The 25,294-nt window shown below is 46.4% G+C and overlaps 1 protein-coding gene across 2 annotated transcripts in view; it reads right to left on the reverse strand.

Moving 5' to 3' along the window:
• NARS1 (asparaginyl-tRNA synthetase 1) overlaps nucleotides 1–25,294 on the reverse strand; it is a 190,007-nt gene that overhangs the window by 14,322 nt on the left and 150,391 nt on the right. For both annotated transcript variants that reach the window (XM_078674861.1, XM_078674862.1), the window contains exons 12-13: nucleotides 23,845–23,958; nucleotides 1,455–1,586 (exon numbers count right to left, since the gene is read on the reverse strand). In XM_078674861.1, the coding sequence (XP_078530987.1) occupies nucleotides 1,455–1,586; nucleotides 23,845–23,958 (246 nt within the window). The remainder of the gene's footprint in view (nucleotides 1–1,454; nucleotides 1,587–23,844; nucleotides 23,959–25,294) is intronic.

Raw genomic sequence — 25,294 nt, forward strand, 5'->3', positions numbered from 1 at the left:
TCTCAATTACTTTGGCTGAATAGGGGAGCAGGGAGATGGTTTGAAAGTTGCTAAGTTGATTTGGGTTGGCTGTGGGTTTCTTGAGGAGGGCATTGATTTCTGCAAGTTTCCATTCAACCAGGAAAGTGGCGGACGTGATGTGATGTGGGTCAGGGTGGTGCTGATCAGTGATGTTCCCAGGCTCTAGATGTGATGAGGGCATGGGTACATTGGGGCCACTGAATGGATGTCTACACGATTGCCGCTGTATCATTTCTAGTGAGGGTTGTCCATTCAGTCAGGTGACTGTCTTGGTTGATGATGGCAAGGGTAGCAATGTGTTCTCTGTGGTTGGGTTGGTGTGCGAAGTTGGTTTAGATGTATGCGTATTTGCTGTAGAAGAAGTTGGATAAGTTGTTGCAGAGTTGTTGGGAAGCAGCAATGTCGATAGCGGCTGAGGGCGATGTGAAATCTTTGACGATCGAGAAGATCTCAAAGCAGCTTTTGAGCTTCCTTCAATGAGGTCCACCAGTACTTTCTTTTTGTTGTCTCTTATCTGCTGGTGATAGCGTCCGAGTGGAGCCTTGTAGGTAGTTCTGTCGGTGGTGTTGTGGTGGCTCTCTATTTCCTTTTTAGCTCTTTAGTGGGTTGTTTGATGCCCCCGACGTCTTCTGCGTACCAACTGGGCTGCTTGTTTGATCTACTATGCTTGTTGGGTTTGATGGAAGCGAGGGAGTCCATGCAGTTCTTGATGTCCTTGTTGTGCTGAGGGCGCTGAGCCAGTCTGTGATTTTGCCCCAGCTGCGGCTTTAATGCTGAACCTAGTAGGGGTGTTTATCTGAGGTGTGTTGATTTGGAAGTGGATGGTCCATGTGAATGGAGTGTAGGGGTTGTATTTGATGCCGTCGCTTGGGGTGATAAAATGGTTTGTGCATATGTTTGCTAGGTGGTATAGCTCTATACTGTACTGCTGTTGGTGAACAAAGAGCATACCAAATCTGCAGAGCTTTTCCATGCAGATTCTCTCAGTAGAACAGCTTGCACTACACAGAAACTTTGAACGCAGCAATCACACAATAGATCATAAACTGTAAGTTAGTCTAATTTACTCATGCAGCAAATTCAGATTTCACCGACTATATATTACATTGTTTTATAGGTCTAGTTTGTTAGCACTGTAATTTGGCCATTTGAATATCATCCTGAATGATGTGTTCCTGTTTCCCAGAAAAACTAAAATATAGAACGAAAAAGATACTTTGGCACAATGAACCGTTGGGGAGGGTGGGATTTGAAAGAATTCACATATTTTAATAGTGTACCCTTTCGTCTAGCTGTTGTTCCTTAATAAGAAGATCTTACCGAAATTAAAATGAGCAAAAAAGTAATAAAAATGAATGTGCTTCGTTTTTTGACAATACTGCACCAACTCAAAGCATAGCTTAGTGTTAACCATTTGTGCAACATAAACTGACCGATTCAGTGAGGCGTCGATCTTCAGGACATCTCTGCATGTAGAAAGACTTAATCTCTGCAGGGAATCTACACAGCAGGATAGGTTCATTGATAGCATCTGTCATCAGCCTTTCAGGAGCTTCTGGAATGTCCTGTGGAAGAACACAAGTTATTAACAATTAAGAGTAAAATCATCACAACATTTTCAGAGATTTTGATGATAGTCAACATTAACAGATACAGCATCAGAATTGTTTATGCCATTATTTACCAAGCATACAAATATACTATTGCAGCATTTATTCAAAAATCATATACATACATTTTCAGTAAATTACATAGTGCATAACTGTACCATATGGGCCTATACTGACATCGAGGGGCTATGATGAAATTTATAAAGCACATGGCTGAAGGCTGCATAGTTTATAAGCGTCACTTGAACTCCAAGATAGTTATATAGGACCATATATTACACATGTTACTCACTGAACAAGTTACTTACCTTTGGTAAAGCAGTTTCTGGTAGATACTCCATCTAACCCAAGGTGCCTAACCTTTCGAATATTTCTCAGAAGCCAGACTGGATCTGAAAGATTTTACAACAATGTTCCTGCATGGCGCTAGGGGGTGGGGTACGGCTCTGCGTTTTCTTGTTCCGACCAAGAAGTGACCGAGTAGAGACACATATAGTGCCACCCATGAGCATCTGGATTGCCTCCTTGTGCCCTTGGATATGACGCACAAAACAATTCTCTGTAACAGGGGCAGATCTCAAATTGAATTTGGACCTTTTTAGATGGTAAAAATAGGCCACTCCCCAGAAACAAGGAGGTGAGAGGGATATGAGGAATTTTTTAATTACATAGAATATCCACCAAAAATAGCTTTACCCAAGGTACGTAACTTGTTCTTCTGATGGATACTTCAAACAGCAGATTCCACATTTTTGAAATAAATACAAACGCTGTATTACCCTCCCATCCCCCCTGCAGGAAGAGGGTCTATGGAGCGAGCTCAGACCAATAAGTCTTGCAGGACCAAACAGACAAAATGCCCTTTTTTGTTGGATCTGGCTTACAACGCAGTAGCGCTTAGTCAATGAATATATTGACACCAACAAGGCCTAAGGGGTGTCAAGAACAGGCACTCCGTGTGCCAACATTCTGTTATCAGCCTTGGCTTGCATTAAATGAGCCCCATGTCCTTCTGGAGGCTACTTCATGGACAACGTGTAGCAGATTTTAATGCAGAGGACTATCCATTTTGACATAGTCCTATTTTGCACTGCCTTATTTTTCATTGTCCCAGATAACAGCCCGAATAAGATGATTGTCCACCGAAAGGTGTTAAGTGTGATTGATGTAAAAGCTCAAAGGCTAATTTAGAGACCAGCCAATAAAGTCTCTTCTCTTTCAAGGGGTGAGGCGGGGCATAAAATGCTGGGAGGTTGATGGATTGCCCAATGTAAAAAGGTTCCACAATGTTTGGGTCAAAAATAGCCCAATCAGGAGCCACAATGGTGAGTTAGACCAGGTTGTTCCAGATCTTCTTCAGAACTCTGTGCAGGAAAAGCAGTGGCTAAAAGGTGTGCAGGATTCTCGTACTCCACTATAGCCTGAATGAGTCTCCCAGAGAGAGCACTCAGACGTTTTGACCCTACAGGTTCTCGACTTTGAGAAAATGACTTAGCCAGTGCTTTCCCAAACCCTGCATTAACTCAGGATGCAACCGCCATATGCAGTCCACCACAAGTCATGAGCTGAGCTCGTCTACCCAGGCATGTGGGTCACGGTCAGGGAGATGCCATAATGCACCAGCCACTCCTGAGACGCAAGGCCTTTTGGCACAGGACCCAGCGCTCCACTCCGCCCTGCTTGATGCAGCACCACATGGCGGTGGAATTATCAGTGGGAACCTGCACAGCCATTCCTTGATGAACAGCAGGAAGGCTTTCAACACTATGGGGATGGCCTAAAACTATAGCACATTTATGTGGAGTCAGGTTTACGTCGGAGACCAGAGTCCAATGATCTCCATCTCTACCAGATGACCTCACCAACCCAGCAGGGACACTACTGTCACCACCATCAGATCTGGGTTGGGAACAAAGAAGTGTTTGCCACAAATCAAGCTGTGGATTAGCAGCCAATACTGCAGATCTTGTGCCGGCTCCTCTGAAACAAGGACATCCAAAAGGTTTCCTTTGTGGTGGGCCCACATAGACTGCAGATCCCACATATACCATCTGGCGCAGTGGCAAACAGGATGCATGAGGCCACTTGTCCAAGAAGCCTCAGAGCTCACCATGATTCAGAAAGGAGGCTGAAACATCCAGATCATCGCCTTAATGTTCTGCACTCGTCGTGGGCGGACGGAAAGCAGAGAAGGATAAGTTACTTACCTGTAATCCTAGTTCTCTTCCAGGGGTATCCTCATCAAAGTCATAAGCACTGAATATTCCCGCCCATGTGCGGGGACCCAAGAAATAATATAAAAAATATATATGGAAATCATACATATACAGCTCTACACAACATATATCATTTTTTCTGATACCGATGAAGCCCCCAATAGGAGGCTAAACAATGTAATTACACACCTAAAGACACAAGAGGCCAAGTAGCACTTAAACTCTGTTTTTTAATGAGTAAAGCACTCATAAAGAGTCAAACTGCAAATAAAGTAGACTTTGTTAGCCTACAGGCTGCATTATAAACCAACAGAATAGAAAATGAAAGCATTTTCAACAAAAACTGGCACCGCGCCTTTAAGGCAGCCATGACCCCTGGCTTCTCCCCATCATGCCTCAGGGGTGACAGTTAGGTCAGTTGTCCTTTGTATAACCCTGAAAGTCAGGGCACTAAGATATAATTTAACACTTCAGAAAAATCTAATTTGTCTGGGGAGGCGGATGGGCTGCTCATGACTTTGATGAGGATACCCCTGGAAGAGAACTAGGATTACAGGTAAGTAACCTATCCTTCTCTTCCAGGGGATCCTCATCAATAGTCATAAGCACTAAATAGAATAGCAAGCCCATCCACCACCTGCAGGCAGATGAGAGTAAAATGACCCAACATATAAGAACAGCTGCAATCTGTTGAACAGATTCCTCAAGGAGGCCTGGCCTACTTGGGTGTCTGTTCTGGTGTTTGCATCAGCCAGTAGTGCCTTGTAAATGTATGGACGGACCTCCAAGTTGCCGCCTTACAGATTTCAGACATGGGCACGTTATGGAGAAAAGCCGGTGTAGCCGCTTTTCCTCTGGTAGAATGCGCTTTGGGAGTAAACCCAAGGGGCCTCCGCGCTAATTGATAGGCAAGTTTGATACATGAAACTATCCATCTGGAGATGGACCGCTTTGAAGCTGCAAAACCAGTTCTGATTGACCCATAGTTAACAAATAGTTGATCAGATTTTCTCATGGACCTGGACCTGGACCTATCCAGATAGAATTTTAAAAACCTTTTCAGGTCCAGAGAGTGTAAAGCCCTCTCAGCTGGAGTGGAGGGATTGGGAAAAAAGGTGGGTAGAGAGATGGTCTGATTCACTTGAAAATCTGACACCACCTTAGGGAGGAAAGAGGGATGTGTGCTCAACACAACCCTATTAAGATGGAAAACTGTATAGGGTTCCTTAGAGCGGAGAGCCTGTATTTCGCTCAATCTGCGAGCTGACGTGATCGCTACCAAGAAAGCAGCCTTTCAAGAAAGATGTTGTAAAGTTGCTTTGTGTATAGGTTCGAAAGATGACCCATCAATTTTGATAGCAACAGGTTTAGCTCCCAGGGTGGTGAAGGAGGCCAAACCGGAGGGTAGACCTTCTTTAAACCCTGTAGAAAGTCGTTAACAGCCTGTAACTGAAAGAAAGAAGGTTGAGATGGTGAACGTCTATATGCAGTTATAGCTGCCAGGTGCCCCTTAATGGAAGGAAACTTCAATCCTGCTTTCGCCAGATAAAGCAGGTAAGGAAGCATGACCTCTTCCTGTCCTTTGTTTGGGTTACAATTGTTTTGCACACACCACATATAAAACCGCTTCCACTTGCACGCATACAAATGCCTCCTGGACGGTCTTCTTGCTTCTTTCAAGATAGACATGCAGCCCTGCGGTAGTCCTAGGTGGCCATACTGGAGGACCTCAGGAGCCATGCTGCCAAGTTCAGTGAGGGAAGGTTGGGGTGATAAATCCTCCCGTTCATCTTGGAAAGCAGGTCCGGTCTGCACAGTAGCTTCCTTTGAGGGCATTCTGATAGGTGCAGAAGGTCCGGGTACAACCATTGTCTCGGCCAGTCCGGGGCAATCAGTATCATCCTCGTGTACGAATGAGACAGCTTGGTCACCACTTTCGGGATTAGCGGAAGAGGTGGAAAGGCGTACACAAATGCCCCTGACCAGTCTATCAAATGGGCATTCCCTTTCGATCCTGGTCTGTAGAACCTTGAGACGAAGTCTCGGCATTTCGTATTTTCGTCGTCGAAGAGGTCGATGGTGGAACAACCCAATGACTGCTTCTCAACGACCTCGTCGTTGAGAACCCAGTCTTCTCCGTCCTCGAAGTGACGGCTAAGGGCATCTGCTCTTGCATTCCGTTCTCCTGGCAGGTGGACTGCTGTGACTGACAGATTCCATGCCAGGAGCCAATGCCAGAAGGTTTGAGCTTCCAGCGAAAGTGTGTGTGAGCGAGTTCCCCCCTGTATGTTCAGGTAGCACATGGTGGTGGTGGTATTGTCCATCTGTACTAATATTGAACTTGCCTGGATTGAGGGGAGGAAAGCTTTGAGGGCTAGATGAACTGCTCTCAGCTCTAGCATTTTGATGTGGTAGGATCGCTCTTTTGGAGACCATAGACCTGGAGTCTGGAGAGTTCCCATGTGGGCTCCCCAGCCCTGCAGTGAGGTGTCCGTGATCAGCGTTTGAGCAGGCAGAGTTTGATGAAAAGGAATTCCGACTTGCATATTTCCTTTTTTTATCCACCAAGGGATGGACGCTCGTGCTACCTTTGATAGGCTTATTTTTTCCTCCCATCGAGCTGTCTGTTGGTCCCACTTGTCCTCCAGATCCTGCTGAAGAGGACGCATTCGTAGTCTGGCATTGGGAACCAGGAAGATGCATGATGCCATCAACCCTAACAGACAGGCAATCCGGCGCACAGGCAGTTTTCAACCAGCTGGCATTTCTGTATGATGGAACACTGTCTCTCCTCCGAAGGAAACACTTTTCCTACCTCGGAGTCTAGCAGAGCCCCTAAGAAATGTATTCTCTGTGTTGGTTGTGAAGGAGATTTGATGAAATTCACATGCAGGTCTAGCCGGTGACACAGATCGAGACAGTTCACGAAATTACTCGTCCCGCTGTTTGGAGAAGGACCTTTCAACAGCCAGTCGTCCAAGTGCGGGTACACGAAGATGCCCTTGCGACACAGAGCGGCTGCCACTACTGCCACTACCGCCATGCACTTCGTGAACACCCGGGGGGTAGTGAGAAGATCCCACCATGAATCGTAGGTATTGCCTGTGATGTTGCGGAATTCCTTCTTCTTTTCAAGGCCCACTGCCTTCAGCGTGTCGAGTTCCGTTTTCATCCGGGACTTCTCCTCATCCGTCCCGAACAGAGAGGAGCCGGAGAAAGGAAGATTTAGGATGCGTGACTACGCATGAGCCGAAAGGGTAGCCCCATCTGCCGCAGGGCTAATAACCTGGTTAGACACCAGACTCCCTTCTGTTAAGATTTCCTCTAAATCTTTGCGATCTTCCTGCGACAACTTTTCAGTGAATCTCTGCAGTGAGTCCCACAGAGATCTGTCGTAGTGGCCCAGGAGAGCCAATGCGTTGGAGACCTTCAACATGGAGGCCGAAGTACCACAAACCTTCCTACCCCATGAATCCTGTGTCTTACTCTCCTTATCTGGAGAAACAGTAGGAAGATGCGACAGCATGGGTTTTCTTTGCCGCAGCAATTATGACAGAATCGGGGGAGGATCAGCTCTAAGGAAGAGTGGATCGTCCTCTGGTGAACAGTTCTTTAAGATTCTCCTAGAGCGGTCTTAACACTCGCTGGTGTGAGAAAGATGTCCATCACTGGCTCTATGAGGCCTGGTACCAATGGTAGCAGCGGTTTTGATGCTGCTCTTTGGTGTAGAGTCCCAAAAATCACAGAGGACTTACTTTGACGAGTCGGCATAGGAATACCTAGCTTCGTCGCCCCTCTGCCAAGAATGTCCTGAAACGTGTAGACATCGTCCACCGGCACGACCCCAACGGCGGACTGTCGGTCAAAGTAGGCGAGTAGTCTCTATGGAGTGGAAGAAGAGGACGGAGTTGGGGATCTGTGTGCTCTTCTCCTGCTTCTTTATCTAGATCTCCTTCTGTGCGAGTGCGCAAGGGTGTGGCTGCGAGCTCTGGCCCTTGAAGGAGAACGTTCTCTATCCACAGCCTGTGCTAGACGAGCCAACAGAGATGTGGAGAGGGCTCAAGTGGTGTTGCTCCACTGTGACTGTGGCCGTGGACCAGTGATGTAACGGCCTGTTCTATCGAGGTGACAGATGGAAGGCGATCTGTGCCGCTCTCGCCCCGCAGTAGATTGTGCAGGAGGGAGAGAGTTCACCTCTTCATGTGCAGGACTGGTTGGGGAATCTTGGTGTCCCCCTGATGCTAGACGTCGAGAACACCACCTCCGGAGATCTTGACGTTGATCCTCAGTGAGAACTGGGAGAACCTGTTCTAGACATCGGTGATAAGGATAGGCTTGCTGGAGGTGAGGCTTCTTTGGAAGGGTGCTATGACGCTGATCTGAAGCACCTCAGCACAGACTGTCGTCTCAACGGAGACGTCTGCCTCGACGTTCACTTTCTCCTCTTGGAAGGTAGACTTGACCTTGCGGCAGAACGTCCTCTCGACGTCGAACATCCACCAGACGCCGGCGGAGTGTGATGCTTCGACATCCGCTGCTCCCTCTCAGAAGACTGGAGCCTCAACGTTGACCGGCGTTGGGCTGCCGGAGATCTCTGTCTCGACGCCAAAGCTCTCTGCACTGATCTCGACGGAGATTTCTGTTTCGACGTCAATGATGGAGTGTGCCGTATCGACGTTGAAGAGCCTTGTCCTGACCTCGATGGAGACTTCTGCATCGATGCTAAAGGAGGTGTCTTGTGCCTCGTCGAAGATCTTTGGACTGATATCGATGGAGACCTGTGCCTCAACGTCGTACCAGGCCCCCGCACACCACAATGTACAGATTATGACAAGTAAATCACTTGGAGTTCACGACAAATGCAATAATAGAATAAGTCATTTAATATTATTTTCTTGACTCCAGCAAACACGTGTTTCGTCAATCGGGACAAGACACCGTGACTTCCTCAGGGCTGGAACATATACATAAACAAGCACTGGCGTTGCCAATAGGTCTCGCAGTAGGAAAGTTGGAGCTATTGGTTTTGTAAATGACAAAGCCCTTTATGTTTTTAAAATTAAAACAAAAATAAAAGGCATTGTCTTGAGACACCCTCTCCTCAGCACCTTTCTGGTAAACTCTGTCGGACGAATGAGGAAGCGAGCGGCGTGCTGAGTGCTGCACTCGAAGCATGCAGGGTAACAGTGTGAGGAGCAGAAATGAGGAGAGACAAGACAGGCAGGCACAAATGAGAGACAGACAGGCACAGAAGAGAGACAGGTACAGAGGAGCGGCTGCACGGAGAGAGGAGAAACGATAGGGGGGTGGACAGCAGTGGAGAGGAGACACAGGGGCCGAGGATAGACAGACAGGAGTGACAGATACAGTGGGGGAGAGATGGGGCAGAACGAGAAGCACACATGAGAAAGAGGCACAGAGGAGAATAGATAAGGGGGTGACCCACAGAAGAGGGCAGCAGAGAGGCAGCCGAAGCCGAGAGTAACATGGAGAACAGACGGACACGAGGAGAAACGATAGGGGGGGACAGCAGTGGAGAGGAGACACAGGGGCCGAGGATAGACAGACAGGAGTGACAGATACAGTGGGGGAGAGATGGGGCAGAACGAGAAGCACACATGAGAAAGAGGCACAGAGGAGAATAGATAAGGGGGTGACCCACAGAAGAGGGCAGCAGAGAGGCAGCCGAAGCCGAGAGTAACATGGAGAACAGACGGACACGAAAAGGAATGAATAACAAGCATAGCTAGAGAGCAGCAGAGTGATCGAGGATAGACAGCCACAGAAGAGGGCAGCAGAGAGGCATCCGAAGCCGAGAGTAACATGGAGAACAGACGGACACGAAAAGGAATAAATAACAAGCATAGCTAGAGAGCAGCGGAGGGATCGAGGATAGACAGACAGGAGTGACAGATACAGTGGGGGAGAGATGGGGCAGAACGAGAAGCACACATGAGAAAGAGGCACAGAGGAGAATAGAGAAGGGGGTGAGCCACAGAAGAGGGCAGCAGAGAGGCAGCCGAAGCCGAGAGTAACATGGAGAACAGACGGACACGAAAAGGAATAAATAACAAGCATAGCTAGAGAGCAGCGGAGTGATCGAGGATAGACAGCGAGATAGGCAAAAAGCTTTCATTAAAGAGCGGCCGGGAAACTGAAAGTACGGCCGGCCAGCCATGAGTAATTAGGGGAGGAGAAGCCGCAGAGCACACGCTGGGAGAAGCCCTTTGATGTGGTGGCGGCCGTGAACAAAATGCAATTAGGAGGGAGGGAGGGAGGCTGATGCGCGTGCTTGTTTGGTCACATGATTCACGTGAACTAAAAGAAAACCGCACCAAAAAGCCCTTGGTTTCACGAGGATTTTGAGCACTTGAATTCTCTCCATTTCCCATTCCTTCGGAATGGAAAAGGCGAGACCTAAAAACAGGGTATGAGCCCAGAGCATTTCGGGCATTAGTGTTACAGTTGTTATCAGGTGACTGATAGGTAATCCCAACTGTGCCTATCCTATTTACATCACAGGCCCCTGCATGGTTATAGGTGCCTAGACGTCGATCGCTGACGATGAGGCGACGAACGAGTGATGTGCCTCGGCATTGATCACCAATGATGAGGCGACAACCGAGTGATGTGCCTCGACGTCAATCGCTTAGCCAGCGTCGACGGAGATCTTTCACTCGACGTTGAGCGCTGCCTGGTTGATGCCAACGGAGGACTTGTTACCTTCGTCGACGATGAGTTCAATGTCGATTGATGATGCGCCAGCATCACCGAAGGCTTGTACGCCGATTTCTTCATCTTCGGCTGCTTCAACTTCGTTCCCGACTGAGAACAGATCGGGAATTTTCCTACCTCTTTCAGAGAGGCCATAAAGTCGAATCCTCTCCCTGTCCTTGATGGTCCTTCTCGACAACTTCTTACAATGATGGCAATTGCTAGAAGAGTGAGACTCAGGGAGGCAGAGAATACACACAGGGTGTGTATCTCTTTCTGGCTTTATTCTTGCCACAGGAAGGGCAAGGGTCAAACAAAGAAGGCATTTTTAAAGAAAATAAATCCTTTTTGGCATACAAAAAAGGTGCCACTTGCACTCTAAGACAAAAAGACGTCGAGTGAAAACAGAAAAAGTAGAATTTTGTAAGATATTTTTTACAAAAAGTCAAAAAAATGAAGAGCTGAAAATCCAGGGTCCTGACTGAAGGAGCCGGAAAGAACAACTTACCTAACTGTCACCCCTGAGGCATGATGGGAAGCTAGGGGTCATGGCTGCCTTAAAGGCACAGTGCCAGTTTTTGTTGAAAATGCTTTTATTTTCTATGCTATTGGTTTACAATGCAGCCTGTAGGCTAACAAGGTCTACTTTATTTGCAGTTTGACTCTTTACAAGTGTTTTACTCATAAAAAAAAACAGAGTTCAAGTGCTACTTGCCCTCTTGTGTTTTTATATATTGGCAAATACAGTCTTTATGTGTGTAATTACATTGTTTAGCCTCCTATTGGGAGCTGCATTGGAATGAGAAAAAATGATATATGTTTATATACATCTATGCAGAGCTGTATATATATATATGATTTCCATATATAATGGTTATATTATTTCAGGGGTCCCCGCACATGGGCGGGAATAGTCAGTGCTTAGGACTATTGATGAGGATACCCTGGAAGAGAACCGTGTCCAGCAGAGCTCCTAAAAAATGGAGTGTAGGAAATCTGCATTTTAAGTATGTCCTGCTAACCAGTAGTTATGTGCCTGCACTCCCCCTTTAACTGTGGTTAAATTGGCTTATTCCGATTTGGCACATTTAGCATGCCTGTAAGCCCCTAGTATACGGAATAAAAGGTGCACCCAGGGCCTGGCAGGCAAATGCAACCAGTGGACCTATTGAGTCATCAACTATAGTTGCAGTGCAAACATGGTTCCAGGCCTCCCTTGTGCATCTATTGTAGTAAACACTAACTGTGCGACATGTTCAAATAATCCATTGTGACAGGAAAATGAATGTTACCATGTCCGTACAGTGACAAGGCCCTAAAAGCTATTTTCACTGTGGCAGGCCTAGCTGTCCTATGCCAAAAAACAGAGAACAGATCAAACTAATAGTTTTGGAAAGGTAACAATCAGAAGAAAAAAAATCGAATACTATTTTTAATAGTTCAATTAGGTGGGGAAATTGGATTTTTAACAAATATTAAGGAAAAGCCACTTTTGGAAAGTTATCCTTTACCTGCCTGAAATGTCAGAATGTTAGTTAGCATATGTCTCTGCCATCTCGCAGCCTGTACTCAAGCCTTCAACAGGTATGAAATGCCTCCCAGAAGCAAACAATAGGTTATGCAGAACTGAATGGATAGAGTACTCCTCTGAATCCTACAGAATATGTAGGGTGAGGGCTATGGGCCTCCTTTTGACAGCACCGCGTCAGACCATGCTTGACAGGTCTTTTGAGCCAAATATAACTGTGGGGCACACTTGAAAGGAGAGAGAATAGCATGCTAAGATAATTCTTGAGGATCACCTGTCTAGATGCTTGAGTGGCCCAGTGGAAGAGATTGTTATTTATTTTAATCAGAGTATGCGACCCGGTGGCGCTGGTTTGGGAGAGTGCAGAAAAAGTACACAGCATAGCAAGGCCTTGACCAGCTACAATGTTGCTGAAGCCCTGGGAAGTTCAGAGTCACAGCTTGATCAGTTGTCCAGGAGCAAGGAAGCGATTAACTGCCGCGTGACACCCTCCTACCTTCTGTTTGGATTGAGTGCTGGTTGAGGTAGGCCCCCGCTTCGACTTCTTATGCTTCTTTATAGATTTAGATGTGGACTTACCAGATGATCTCAAACATGAAGAGAACAGCATAGAGAGAGGAGTCTGCACCCTCAACTTGGAGCATAAACAGGACTTATGAGAGGTCTCTGTCTTCTTTCACTGTTCAATCAATCAATCAAGGGTTTGTAAAGCGCGCTACTCACCTGTGAGGGTCTCAAGGCGCTGGGGGGAGGGGAGCGGTTCCGGATCAGTCGAAGAGCAAGGTCCTGAGGTCCTTCCTGAACCTGTGCAGGGTTGGGGAGCATCTGATGTTCACAGGGAGCTTTTTCCATGTTTTGGCTGCAATGTAGAAGAAAGCTCTCCCGCTGGTTCTGCTCCTGCGGATGCGGGGGACATCTGCCAGGGAGAGGTCGGCGGAGTGGAGGTTCCCCTTGGGTATGTGGAAGGATACTCTCTCGTTGAGGCATTTGGGTCCGATGTTGTGGAGGGATTTGTAGGCATGGGTGAGGAGTTTGAAGGTGACCCTCTTGACGACGGGGAGCCAGTGGAGGCCTCGTAGGTGTTTGGTCATGTGCTCGTGGTGAGGTGTCCCGAGGATGAGTCTGGCTGCGGGGTTCTGGCGTTCTGGATGGTCTGAAGCCTGTGCAGGGGAGTCTTGTTTATTTTGGCGCAGAGGGCGTTGCCGTAGTCCATTCGGCTAGTGATGAGTGCGTGGGTGACGGTCTTTTTGCAGTCTGGGTGGGATCCATTTGAAAGTCTTACGGAGTATGCGGAGGCAGTTGAAACAGGTGGAGGCGACGGCGTTGATCTGGAGGTTCAGGGAGAGGGAGGAGTTGAGGATGATGCCGATGTTCTGGGCGTGGTCTGTAGAGGGGGGGTGGGCTCCCTAGTGCGGAGTGCCACCAGGTGTTGTCCCAGGCGGAGGTGCAGGGATCGAGGATGAGGATCTTGTTCTCCGAGTCTGGTGTCTTTGGGGTTCTTGGTGAGCGAGAGGATGAGCTGGGTGTCTTCGGCATAGGATACGATGCTGAGCCCCTGCTGTCTGACGATGGCGGCGAGGGGGGCCATGTAGATGTTGAGAAGCGTGGGGCTGAGTGATAATCCCTGGGGAACGCCGCAGTTGATTCCCGTGGGTTTGGAGAGGAAGGGAGGGAGTCGGATCCTCTGGGTTCTGCCGGAGAGGAAGGATTGGATCCAGTCGTGGGCGGTTCCTTGTATTCCTGCTTAGTGCAGTCGGCCTAAGAGGGTGCGATGAGAGACGGTGTCGAAGGCTGCAGAGAGGTTTAGAAGGATGAGGGCTGCGGTGTGTCCTTGGTCGAGTAGTGTGCTGTGGTTGCTGCGGAATCCAGACTGGGAGGCATCCAGGATGGAGTTTTCTTCTATGAAGGCGGTCAGCTGGGCGTTCACGAGCCTCTCAGTGAATTTGGCCGCAAATGGGAGAAGAGAGATGGGCCGGCAGATGCCTGATCTGAGGGATGCGCTGATGGTGCGTCCTAGTTCAGGTGCGATGACGGTGGCGGCTCTGTAGAAGATGTGCGGTGAGCAGGGGTCTGTTGGGGCTCCTGAGTGGGATTTCTTCATGGTCGCTGTGATGAGTTAGGACGGTAGCGGGATCCCAGGACATGATGGTCGGTTTGTCATCGGTGGTGGTGGGGGGGGGAGGGGGGTGCTAGTCGTTGGTTCGCAGATTTCCTGGGATGGTGTGACGCCTGACTCTTCGCAGACGGGTTTTGCGAACTGCTGTGTGACGTTGAACAGTTTGCGTTGGTCCCGACTTGGTCTCTTATGAAGGTCTCTTATGAAGGTCCCTTTGGTGTCTCTTATGCGCTGGTGGTATTCCTTCAGGCCGCTCTTGTGGTTGTTCCGTGCTTCCGTGGTTTTCAGGTTTTTCCATGTTCTCTCTAGACGTCTGCAGGTGAGTCGGGCTTCTTGAAGTTCTGTGGTGAACCAGGCGGCTTTCATCAAGCATTATTTGGAGGGGGCGTAGGTGTGCGAGCTTGTCGGCGCAGCAGGAGACCCAGCTGTGAAATTCCCTGGCTGCGGAGTTGGTGTTGGTCGCAGCTATGGGGGGGGTGTTGACATAGGGGGGTGTTGAGGTGCTCCTCTGTGACCTTGCTCCAGTTCTGTTGTGGTGGGCGTGGTGCGGGCTTGGGTGCGGTGGTGGTGTTAAAGGTGAAATGGACGCAGTGGTGGTCAGTCCAGAGGGGCTGGGTGGTGTGACAGAAGCGGATGTTTGTTCCTCCCACGAAGATGGGGTTGAGGGTGTGCCCTGCTCTGTGGGTGGGTGTGTTAACGAGCTGCTTCAACCCTAGGTTGGCGAGATTGTCGAGGAGAGTAGTGGAGTCCAGGTCGTTGCACTTATCGAGGTGAAATTTCAGGTCCCCGAGAAACATTTAGTCCGTGGAGGTGATGGCATGGGGTCCGGCGAGTTCGACGATGGTGGTTGCGTGGTGGATGCGAGGTCCTGGGGGTCTGTAGATGAGGGTGCCGCATGGCGTGGTCCTGGGGCTTGTCTGGATCTGGAAGGGGAGGTGTTCTGTGCTGGAGTGGGGTCACTTGTGCTGGATGTGGAGAGTCGGAAGTGGGTCTTGTGTGCCATGGCGAGTCCTCCTCCTGGGCGAAGTGGACGGTCTTTTCTCTGGATCTTGTAACGGTCAGGGATGGCAAGGTCAGGACCCGAGGTGGCGTTGGTCTAGGTCTCCATGAAGAAGGAGACGTCGGGGGAAAGGGTGTCAAGCAGGTCCCAGATCTCAACGGCGTGTTGTTGCAGGGAGCGTACGTTGAGCAGGATGCAAGTCAGGGTTACCGTGGTGTGTGTATTGTGTGTTACTTCGATGGTCACGGGGGCTCTGTCTATGGTAACGGACTTGAGGCAGGGTCTGCCTGAAAACTGGGTGGAGTTCAATGAGGATCTTGCGCAGTCGTCGTTTCTTCCGGGATTGAGTGCGTGGAGGGTGGCTGAGTCGTAGCAGTAGGGCCCTGGAGGACCAGGGTTCCTGGCGCTGGCCCCAGTCGGGCTCCAGATGGGCTTGCCTTATGCGCGCCAGCGGCATGACTGCGTAGGGAGGGGGGTGGGACCCGAGGTAGGGAGGCGGGAGCAGAGGCTATGTCAGGGTTAGGGCCGCAGGGGTGCAGCAGCGGGAAAATAGTACACAGTAAGGGGGAACAATAACAATAAGTACACAATAACAGTGGAACAAATCAGGAAAACACAAGGACCAGGAAAAATAAACTATTGAGAGAAAAAGGGGAATACCAGTACAAAAACGGAGTGGCAGCGGCAGGCAAAACGGAAGAACAACCTGACGAGCGTTGCAGGCGCAAACTTCTGCAAGGGAGGACTCAGAGCCGGAGTAGTGCGACTGCTGACTGGAGCTGCTGGGGTGTGCTGGCCTGGACCAGAGGTCAAGGCTTCACAACCAGAGGTCAAGGCTTCACCCCTGTTCAGTAATATAGCTTCTTTTCAGAGTCCTGAATGGCCTTTTGGTGCATGAGGGTAAATTTTTTCGACAAATTGGAATTGTGTCTCAGCCCAGACACCACAAGTATACCTTGTGCAGGCTTATCACTAACATCAGTTTCGGGGTTTCATGGCACGGTTTGGACCCTGTATTCATTGATGGGAACATAGATTTTGGAAGGAATTTATCAACCACAGAATCCAAGACCCAAATTCAAAGGCAAAAAAAGAACAGACATCGGAACGCAGGGTTGTCAACTAAATGTGACTCTGCTTCGTCACTTTTGGGGCGGAATGAGGTCATTGTGGAGTGATACCATATCAACTAGCAGCACGCAGGAGCACTGCTGTAAAAACATCTGGCTCCAGTATGGTGCCTGGGAATTTTTTTATTGATTTTAGTGCTCCATAAAAAGATTTGAGCGTCATCCATGGTGTATTTAATTTATGGTTTACCTGTGATTGCATATGCCTGTTAGTGGTTTCAGAAATCTGTTTTTGGGGGGGGATAATGTGGTATTATTCAAAATGTGTTTTAAGAAGCAATGTGCATTAGTTTAAGTTAAGTTTTAAAAGCAAAGCACACTGTATAGAAGTTAAAAGCATACACTTTGCTTTTTTAGTACATTGGCACTATAGAGTAGCTTTAACAAGACACATTTAAATAAAGAAAAGTGCAATGTGGGTTGGTGTAAAGTTTTGCTAACAGGGTTCTGCATTTACAATGTTTAAGCTTATCAGGTGTGCTGGTTATTGCTCTGAGAGCAGCATGACATTTGACAAATCTTCATAAAACATCAACAACAAAAAAAGTTTGTTCACATCAGCTACTTCCTGGAAAGTTTAATAGCAGTGTTATTCAGCTTTTTGTTTTATTTTTTAAGGAAGCTATCCCACAAATGAATTCAGCTTTGAATATTAGGAAATAATTCACAGTTAGATCTCTTTTCTGTGAAATACAAGCTTTGAACTCACTAGAAAACATTCAACAAAACACACACAGGCACATTTCGGGGGAGTTGAAAGGACTGGAGGTTAGTCGAATCTGATGTGACGGGATAGAAAAGGAGACAATTGTGTTCAGCACACGACCGCACACGACCACCCACAACCACCCACCTACCTACCTACAACCACCCACACACACAACCACACACACAACCACACACACACAGAAAAATCTACTAGGTAAGCAATAAAGAAGCCTTTAATTCTTGTTTTTATCTTGACACATTTGCTGTCTGTTCATGGACATAGGTCTAATGTCAGTTTGTCTTTTTACTAATTGTTTATCTCATCCTGGAAAATGGGGTTTACTTTTCTTTCTCTTATTACAGTTAGAGGTTGTTGCCAAGTGAGCTGTCTGACAATCCTTGTGAAGCTGTAGTCAGTGTTTCTTTTCTAACACAACATTTAAACAGTTTGCAAATGAATAGTAGTTTGAGTTGGAAACAAAAGTTTTTTTGTTAAAATTTGCAGAGTATGCAGCAAAGAGTTGCTCATCACACACCCCAGACACCCTCCTCCCATCGCCACCTTTACACCTAATAACACTTCCCACTCACCTACTACTCACCGTACCACACAACACTCCTCACACTGGACCTCTATCCCCTCTCGCAATACCACCAATCGCAACATCAATCGCAATCGCAATACCACCAAGCGCAATAATCCCTTTACACCTAACAACACTTCCTCCTCACCTCCCTCTCGCCTTATCACACAACACTCCCCACACTGGACCTCTATCCCCTCTCGCAATACCGCTAATCGCCCCAGACGCACCACCAATACGATCTCAGATCATGACATACACACCCTTCTCCACTCTTACGTCCCGGCTCCCCAAAATCGCCTAGACACCAACCAGCTGCCCATCCCAACGATTATCTCTAACCCCCTCAGGCACCAAAAGGATAACAACAGAGGCTCCGTCCCCAACAACCTCACAAATGTACCTCTCACTATAGAACCTTCCTCCACCCTCTGCACCCCTAGCCTCAAATGCATACTTCTCAATTGCAGATCGGCCCAAAGACACTCCGCGGGGGTCGCCGATCTCATCATTTCTCTGGTACTAGATCTAGCCATTCTGACTGAAACATGGCTGTCTGATTCTTCTACACCTATCATGGATATCCTAGTCCCCCCCAACTACTGTATCATTAGACTTGACAGGTCCAAAAAGACAGGCGGTGGAATTGCCTGTATTTACAGAAGCAACCTCTCAGTTATTAAAGCGTCCGCCCCCTCTCTTACTTCCTGTGAATACCTCTGCCTTGATGTCATCAGCGAAAGCAAATCGGTATGCTCACTACGCATCATATACCACCCACCTGGGGACAAGCTCTCCTTCGTCCAACAACTCATGGACACAATCTCAACCAACTCAGGACGGCAAAACACCCAAATTTTCCTTGGCGACTACAATCTCCATTGGAATGACAGCAGTGACACAGTGGTAAACAGCCTCAAAATCTTCCTCAACGCCCTTGATCTCACCCAAATATGCAATAGCCCGACCCATGAGAAAGGCTTTGTCCTCGACCTTATCATCTCCTATTCAACTTGAGTCAATCCAACCTTGTGACTGGTCAGATCATCATATTGTCTCCTTCCTTATCAATGAAAAAATTAAATTTAACACAGTTCAACCCTCTAAGCCCAAAGTTTGGAAAAGAGACATGAAGAAACTCAACCCAAATTCCTTACCGCCTAACAGCTGCAATCTCCTACTTCCCCCTGCCGGCGCTACGGACGTTCAACTCCTGACTGACCAATATCTCAATGCTATGACCACAATATTCAATGAGGCTGCACCCATGCAACTGAAAAGAGTTTCGTCCAAGATCTCCAACCCATGCTATGACGGGAGCCTCAATGAAGATAGACGGGCCATGCGAATGGCAGAGAGCACCTGGAGGTCAGCCCCCTCTGCACTGCACCTAAAAACACTGAAGAAACAGAGAAACGCCTACTTCAGGAAAATAAAACGCTCAAAAAGAGATTTCTTCAGCCTCCAGCTCGCCCAAGCAAAAAACCGCCCAAGAAAACACAATCCAAAGAACAACCCCAGACACTCAGCACCATGAGCGCTACACCTTCCTGTGAAGAATTCTCTGCTTTCTTTAACCAAAAAACCGACAACATAAGAAGCGATCTCCTCAATGACGCAAGCCTCTACTCCAACCCCCAACACACAGCAGCGTCTGAACCAAAGAACAATGCTACATGGTCATTCTTTGGCACCTACTCTTAAGAAGAAATTGGCAGACTGATCAGCACCCTGAAACCATCCAATCACCTCACTGACCCTCTTCCTGCTAACGCTGTAAAAGACTTTACCCCTCAGCTCCTCCCACTCTGGACTAAGATTATCAATAGCTCTCTTCAACAAGGATCAATCCCTAACGCCCTCAAAGTCGGACAAGTCACACCGCTACTAAAAAAACCAACAGCAGACCCCACTGATCTAAACAATTACAGTCCTATTACAAATATCCCCACTCTCGCTAAACTGCTGGAAAAATGCGTACAGCCTCAACTGACTTAACACATAGATAAGTTTGATCTCCTCAACGCTCATCAATCAGGCTTCCGAGTGGGGCACAGTACCGAAACTGCCATGACTCACATAGTTGACGACGCCCTCCAAATCCTAGACCAAAACGATACCTGCCTCCTCATCCTTCTTGATCTCTCCTCAGCTTTCGACACAGTTAAACATGAGAACCTATTCGATCTGTTAAACACAAGAATGGGCATATCTGGGACTGTTCTCAAGTGGTTCACCTCCTTTCTACACAACCGGTCTCAAAGATTCAAAAGCAACAACCTGATGTCCTCTCCGGTACCTGTATCGCTAGGCGTCCCTCAAGGATCCTCCCTCTCCCCAACACTGTTCAACCTAGTTATGGAACCTCTCACTACTTTGCTACAAGCATCCAATGTTCACTTTCACATGTATGCCGACGACACCCAACTTTATCTCAAAATACAATCTCCCAAGGACATCATGCTTCTGAACACCACGATTAGAAACACCCAATCCTGGCTTGCCGAGAATCACCTCAAACTCAATGCGCTGAAGACTGAGTTCCTCCTGTTCTCACCTCCCGCAAAAATCTCTACCGCTCAAACATGGCTTAAGCACCTAACCGCTCTAAATGTACAACCTACCATCGTAGACTCAGCAAAATCTTTAGGCATAACACTCGACGCCAATCTCAACATGCAGCAGCACATCAGCAAGGCAACGAAAGGAGCGAACTTCCAAATCAATACCTTGAGAAAACTTAAACCCTTCCTTCCAGCCAAAGACTTCCAAACTGCAGTACAATCTATAGTCATCCCGCACATAGAATACGGTAGCACCGCCCTCTGCGGGCTCCCCCTAACTACAACGGCACCCCTAAGAGGGTCCCTTAACGCTGCAGCGAGACTCATCACTGGCTCAAAAAAGCACTCGCATATCTCCCCTGACTTTAAATCCCTGAATTGGCTACCTTTTGAAGCCAGAATACATCTGAAAATAGCCTGCATGACACACAAGGCTGTACACATGAACTCACCCGCCTACCTCACTCAAAAGCTGACAATTTCTGGTGGCTCTAGAACTACTAGAAGCACAAACAATCTTCTGCTGAAGCCTCGAAGATTTCGGAAGGAAAAAACCTATAAACGCTCCTTCTCAGGAATGGCACCCAGGATTTGGAACTCACTCCCTCCTGAAACCAGGCTCATCTCCTCCAACAAACTTTTTAAGAAAGAAGTAAAAGCGATCCTCACGGCCAAATACACATGATCTATTATTCTGCATCTCTCAAGAATCCGCTCTGTACTACCTGCCTGACCCCTTGGACTATTTGTATTACTTGTTTTATCGACTTATTTGATTGTATACGTTCCCTCTTTGTACATTTTTATATTGTTGACGCACCTGTCTGACTTTGCATACTGTACCTACACCACCTCAACTTTCCCTACTCTTGTACTTTTGATGCACCTGTGTGACTATACAACCTGTACTCATCTCCTACCTCAACTATGCCTATCTTCATGCTAAGCATTTTAAGATCGCTTAAACAAGTATATGCTCCTTATTTTTGTACTTTTATATTATTGGCGCAACTGTTTGACTATGCACCTTGTACCTACTCTATGATAGAAGACACTACCTCACCTTTGACCTACCTCTTTTGACCTACCTATGTAACTATGCACCTTGTACCTAACTACCTCAACTATTACAGTCTATTATTCTATGACCCCCTTGTCCTTGTAAAGCACTCTGATATCTGCAAAGATCTTGTTCGCGCTATATAAAACCTTCAAAATAAACAAAATAAAATGATCAATTAAGTAGCAACTCCAGCAATTCCAGTGGCCCGGCTATAACTAGAGATGTCGTCTGTGTTGTTATCAATGATGTCATGACGTAATATGTGAGGTCATAAGCAGTGCATGGCTGGGACACAAATTATAAGTTATGCAAACCAGCTGGTGAATTTCTAAGTACCTTTGTTTTAAAACAATTGTTTTTATATAATCACAAGGCTTAACAATAAAGTTACTTTAACCTTTGTTTTTTTACAGATTTTCCAATGACGTCTCTCCACGCTGCTTCAAACACTGTAACTCTGGCATGGTTCAAATGAAAGGGTGGTACAACCAGACTAGGTACTGAAATCCAATTCTTTATTGCATTTTTTCAATTTGCATCCTCCCAGTGCAGAAATCGCACGAATGGCAATGCGTTAAATATAGATATATATAGATGCGTTATATATAGATACATACACACATATATATATATATATATATATATATATATACACACACACATATATATATATATATATATATATACACACACATATACACACACACAGGAACACAGGAAGCAGAGGTACTGCTGTAATTTGACAGTCCAACACTGTATGGAGAGATGTGGTCACTGCACTGTCATCTCCAGGTAGGCGACCAAAGGGAACATGTTGCTGGAAGTAGTGGACTTGAGACTGTTTATTAGCCAGCAACAACGTTAAGGTTCCCACCAGACTAAGTTTGTAAATAGCCCAAACTCACCATGAGTATTATGGAAAATCGGCTAAAGGAGACACATATTAGTGCTACAGACAAACTGCATGATGTGTCTCCCACAGAGAACTGCGTGAGTGCTCTCCGAGTTAGTTTGGTGCAAGTGTACTCCCACCATTATTAAGGGAGGAGCACATTAAAAGACATTGAAATGGAAACCCCAAGCACCCTAGCCACTTGAAAAAGGCTCGCCTCCGAAACGTGGCGTGCCATAATTCTCAATAAATGGTCTCCTGAAACCCCGCTGTCCCCTTGTCGGCTTGAAATAGAGGAGACTGTTTTCTAAATATACACATATATAGACACACACACACATATATATATAGACACATCTACATACACACTACTAGATTCCACTTCTAAAAGGCAACATGTGTTAGGTTTTCAAATAAAGTATTAAGGAATGCATGATCATTTTGCCTCTATACTGGACCTCCAGATTTCGAGTTTCAGAGTCAGAGAGACAGATGAAAGGGATACCTAAACCTTCCCTGATAAAACTTGTGTTTTTCAAACATTTCAAAGAAGGCTCAACATCTCAGCACCCTGAAATTTGCTCTGTAGGTAATTATTGATGTGACTGTAGAAGTAACTTTGGCTTTATATAGCATAAGGAGCTTAGCTAGAATTTGAGACATGTATTAAATATAGATATGTAACACCTGCCATATCCATCTGTTAGAGTATGGTTTTGTCAATTTTAAACAGTATTTCACAACAAAATGAAATAAATCCACAACTGGAGGTACTTCCATTTGAAGAGGTCAGCCACCAAACGTACTTAAGTTTAACTCTAATGGAAAAATGCATCACATTCCAATCACGTTCATGAATCTGGGCAGTAATGGGCTGATCCATTTGGAAATACAAAATACTCTTGAGATCAGACACCCAGAAGTCAGAGTAGAGTTTGAAAATGAGTGTGAGGTTCTGAGGTTATAAAAACTAGAAGAGGTTAGGGTAAGTTCTGAGGACACCACTGCAAACGACTGTCTCAAAACTCTGCAGAACCCGTTTAGCAGTGGATTCTGAAATGAAGGCCTTCTCTACTGAACAATTTTTTGCACTGTCCTAACATGTTCAACCTGTGAGTGATATGGACAGGAATCTGAAATGTTTAGTTCTTGCCATTCGTTAGGAGGGAGATTAAGAAGTTCCCTGCGGGCAGATTAGTTCTTTGGATGTTAAATGGAATAGAATAAAGGCCCACATAGGCAAACTGAAACCGTGCCACCTTTTTTTTGGGCACATTTCCCACAAAGATGGTAAATAGATAAAGAGTACAAAATAGATCTTTTTTATTCAGTAATATAAATGGGGTAGGTGGGTATTTCATATTCACTATGAAGGTTTTGTTGAAACACACAGTCCTAAAATAGAAACATGCTTGAAACAGCAGCACATTTTCAGTGGTCAAACATTGACTTGCTAGTTGCACAAGTACCTTACTACACAGACTGTGATACCCAAACTAATGCAGCTTTTTGATCTACATTTTCGCTTTACCATGGCCAAAAAATGGACCAACACAACTTGGTTTTAAATTAGGTGTTCAATTACATATTATGAACTAGATACACTTTTCCAGTAAATCAATGTATTTGTGTATGTATAAGTCTTAATACACATTGTGTCTCACTTCAGTGTTACATAGAAAGAACTGTGCAACATACCTCACCAAATTCATAGAAAGTCCCATCATCTTTTTTGATATCATGCTCTTTCAACCATTTAATAGCCTCTGAATAGTCCATTCGTCGGAAAGGGCGTTTTGGGGCCTTAAAATCCTGTAGTAAATGATTGGGAAATTTAGGTTAGACTAAAATATGACGATTTCTCCAACTACTAAAACAGCATTCTCCATATGGCCTTGTCGCATGGCTTTCTTCCAGGTTACATGGTCCGTCCAGTAGAAATTAGCATGGACAAAAATTATACAGGTTATTAGAACATTGGAATGTTGGTAGCTCCACTGAAAACAATGGAGTGCTACGGGCTTATAATGGCTGATATAAGCCCGGAGCTCCAACATTCCAATGTTTCTTTATTCACAGCTCTGGCTGTGAACAAAGGCTTCAGGGAGCCTGAGGGGATTTCAATCCCCTCGCACTCCCTGAAGGCTTTGTTTTAATTGTTACAACATTCTGCCCCCAGTAGCAGAATGTTCTAATAGCCTTATAGCCCTTCGTAGCAGGGCTATACTGGAAATAGTATGTCGAGATGTTTTTAACCGAAAGATTGAAATTTAAGAACTATAAATATTTAATATATTATGACTGTTGATACAGAAAACAAATGAGATCAGCATGAGGTTGTACAGTGAACCACAAAAAAATTTACACTAACTTAAAGCAAAAGGGAACAAAACAAACAACAACAAAGTAATGAAAAATACAAACATAATATTTCATTCAAATCATGCATGGAAGGGAAAGCGCAGCAACATGTCTACCTATCTACGCAGCCAGATGCAGACAAGGTTGACCTCCTTCACTTAGGTTGTTAGTACAACTGTTAAAAGGAATAAGACCATAAAAGGCCAACTAGGTTCATGAGACTTTGAACTGAGCTCTTTCTTCCACTATAACTCCAAAAGCAGAATGATGTGTTTTTCCACCTTAGCACATTATCTGGTGGAGACTATCTAGCTGCAGATTTCTTACCTTAAAATATGCCCCAGATGTCAGACTGGATCCAGAGGTTTTTGAGCTGTAGATCTGTGCGCCGGTAGGTGGCATTGCTCAGCTTTGCATCGGAGGAGTCGTCCGCACCAGAAGAGATACACGTGGTACGAATATAGGCACCATCTTGGCAAACTAACATTAGTTACTTTCGTAACATTCCACGCCAGGAACATAAAGCCACAATGATAACGGAGCACTGGCGTGAAACACTAAGGCCCTGAGAGGGGTGTCCTTTACACTTCATTCGGCTCGCAGGGAGGATTGGTAAGAAATCTGCAGCTACAAAAGGGTCTCTAGCAAATAAGGCGTTACCAAAGCTAAATAACTAGCTCACCTGATAGAGACTTCTAGCTGCAGGTTCCTTAACTTAGGAAAGAAGCCCACGCATTGCCTTCCCGGAGTTTGGTCTGTGAAGCCAATTTAGACCAGAAAGTCATGC

This window comes from Lissotriton helveticus, chromosome 2_1 (assembly GCF_964261635.1).
Source record: "Lissotriton helveticus chromosome 2_1, aLisHel1.1, whole genome shotgun sequence".
Lineage (NCBI taxonomy): Eukaryota > Metazoa > Chordata > Amphibia > Caudata > Salamandridae > Lissotriton > Lissotriton helveticus.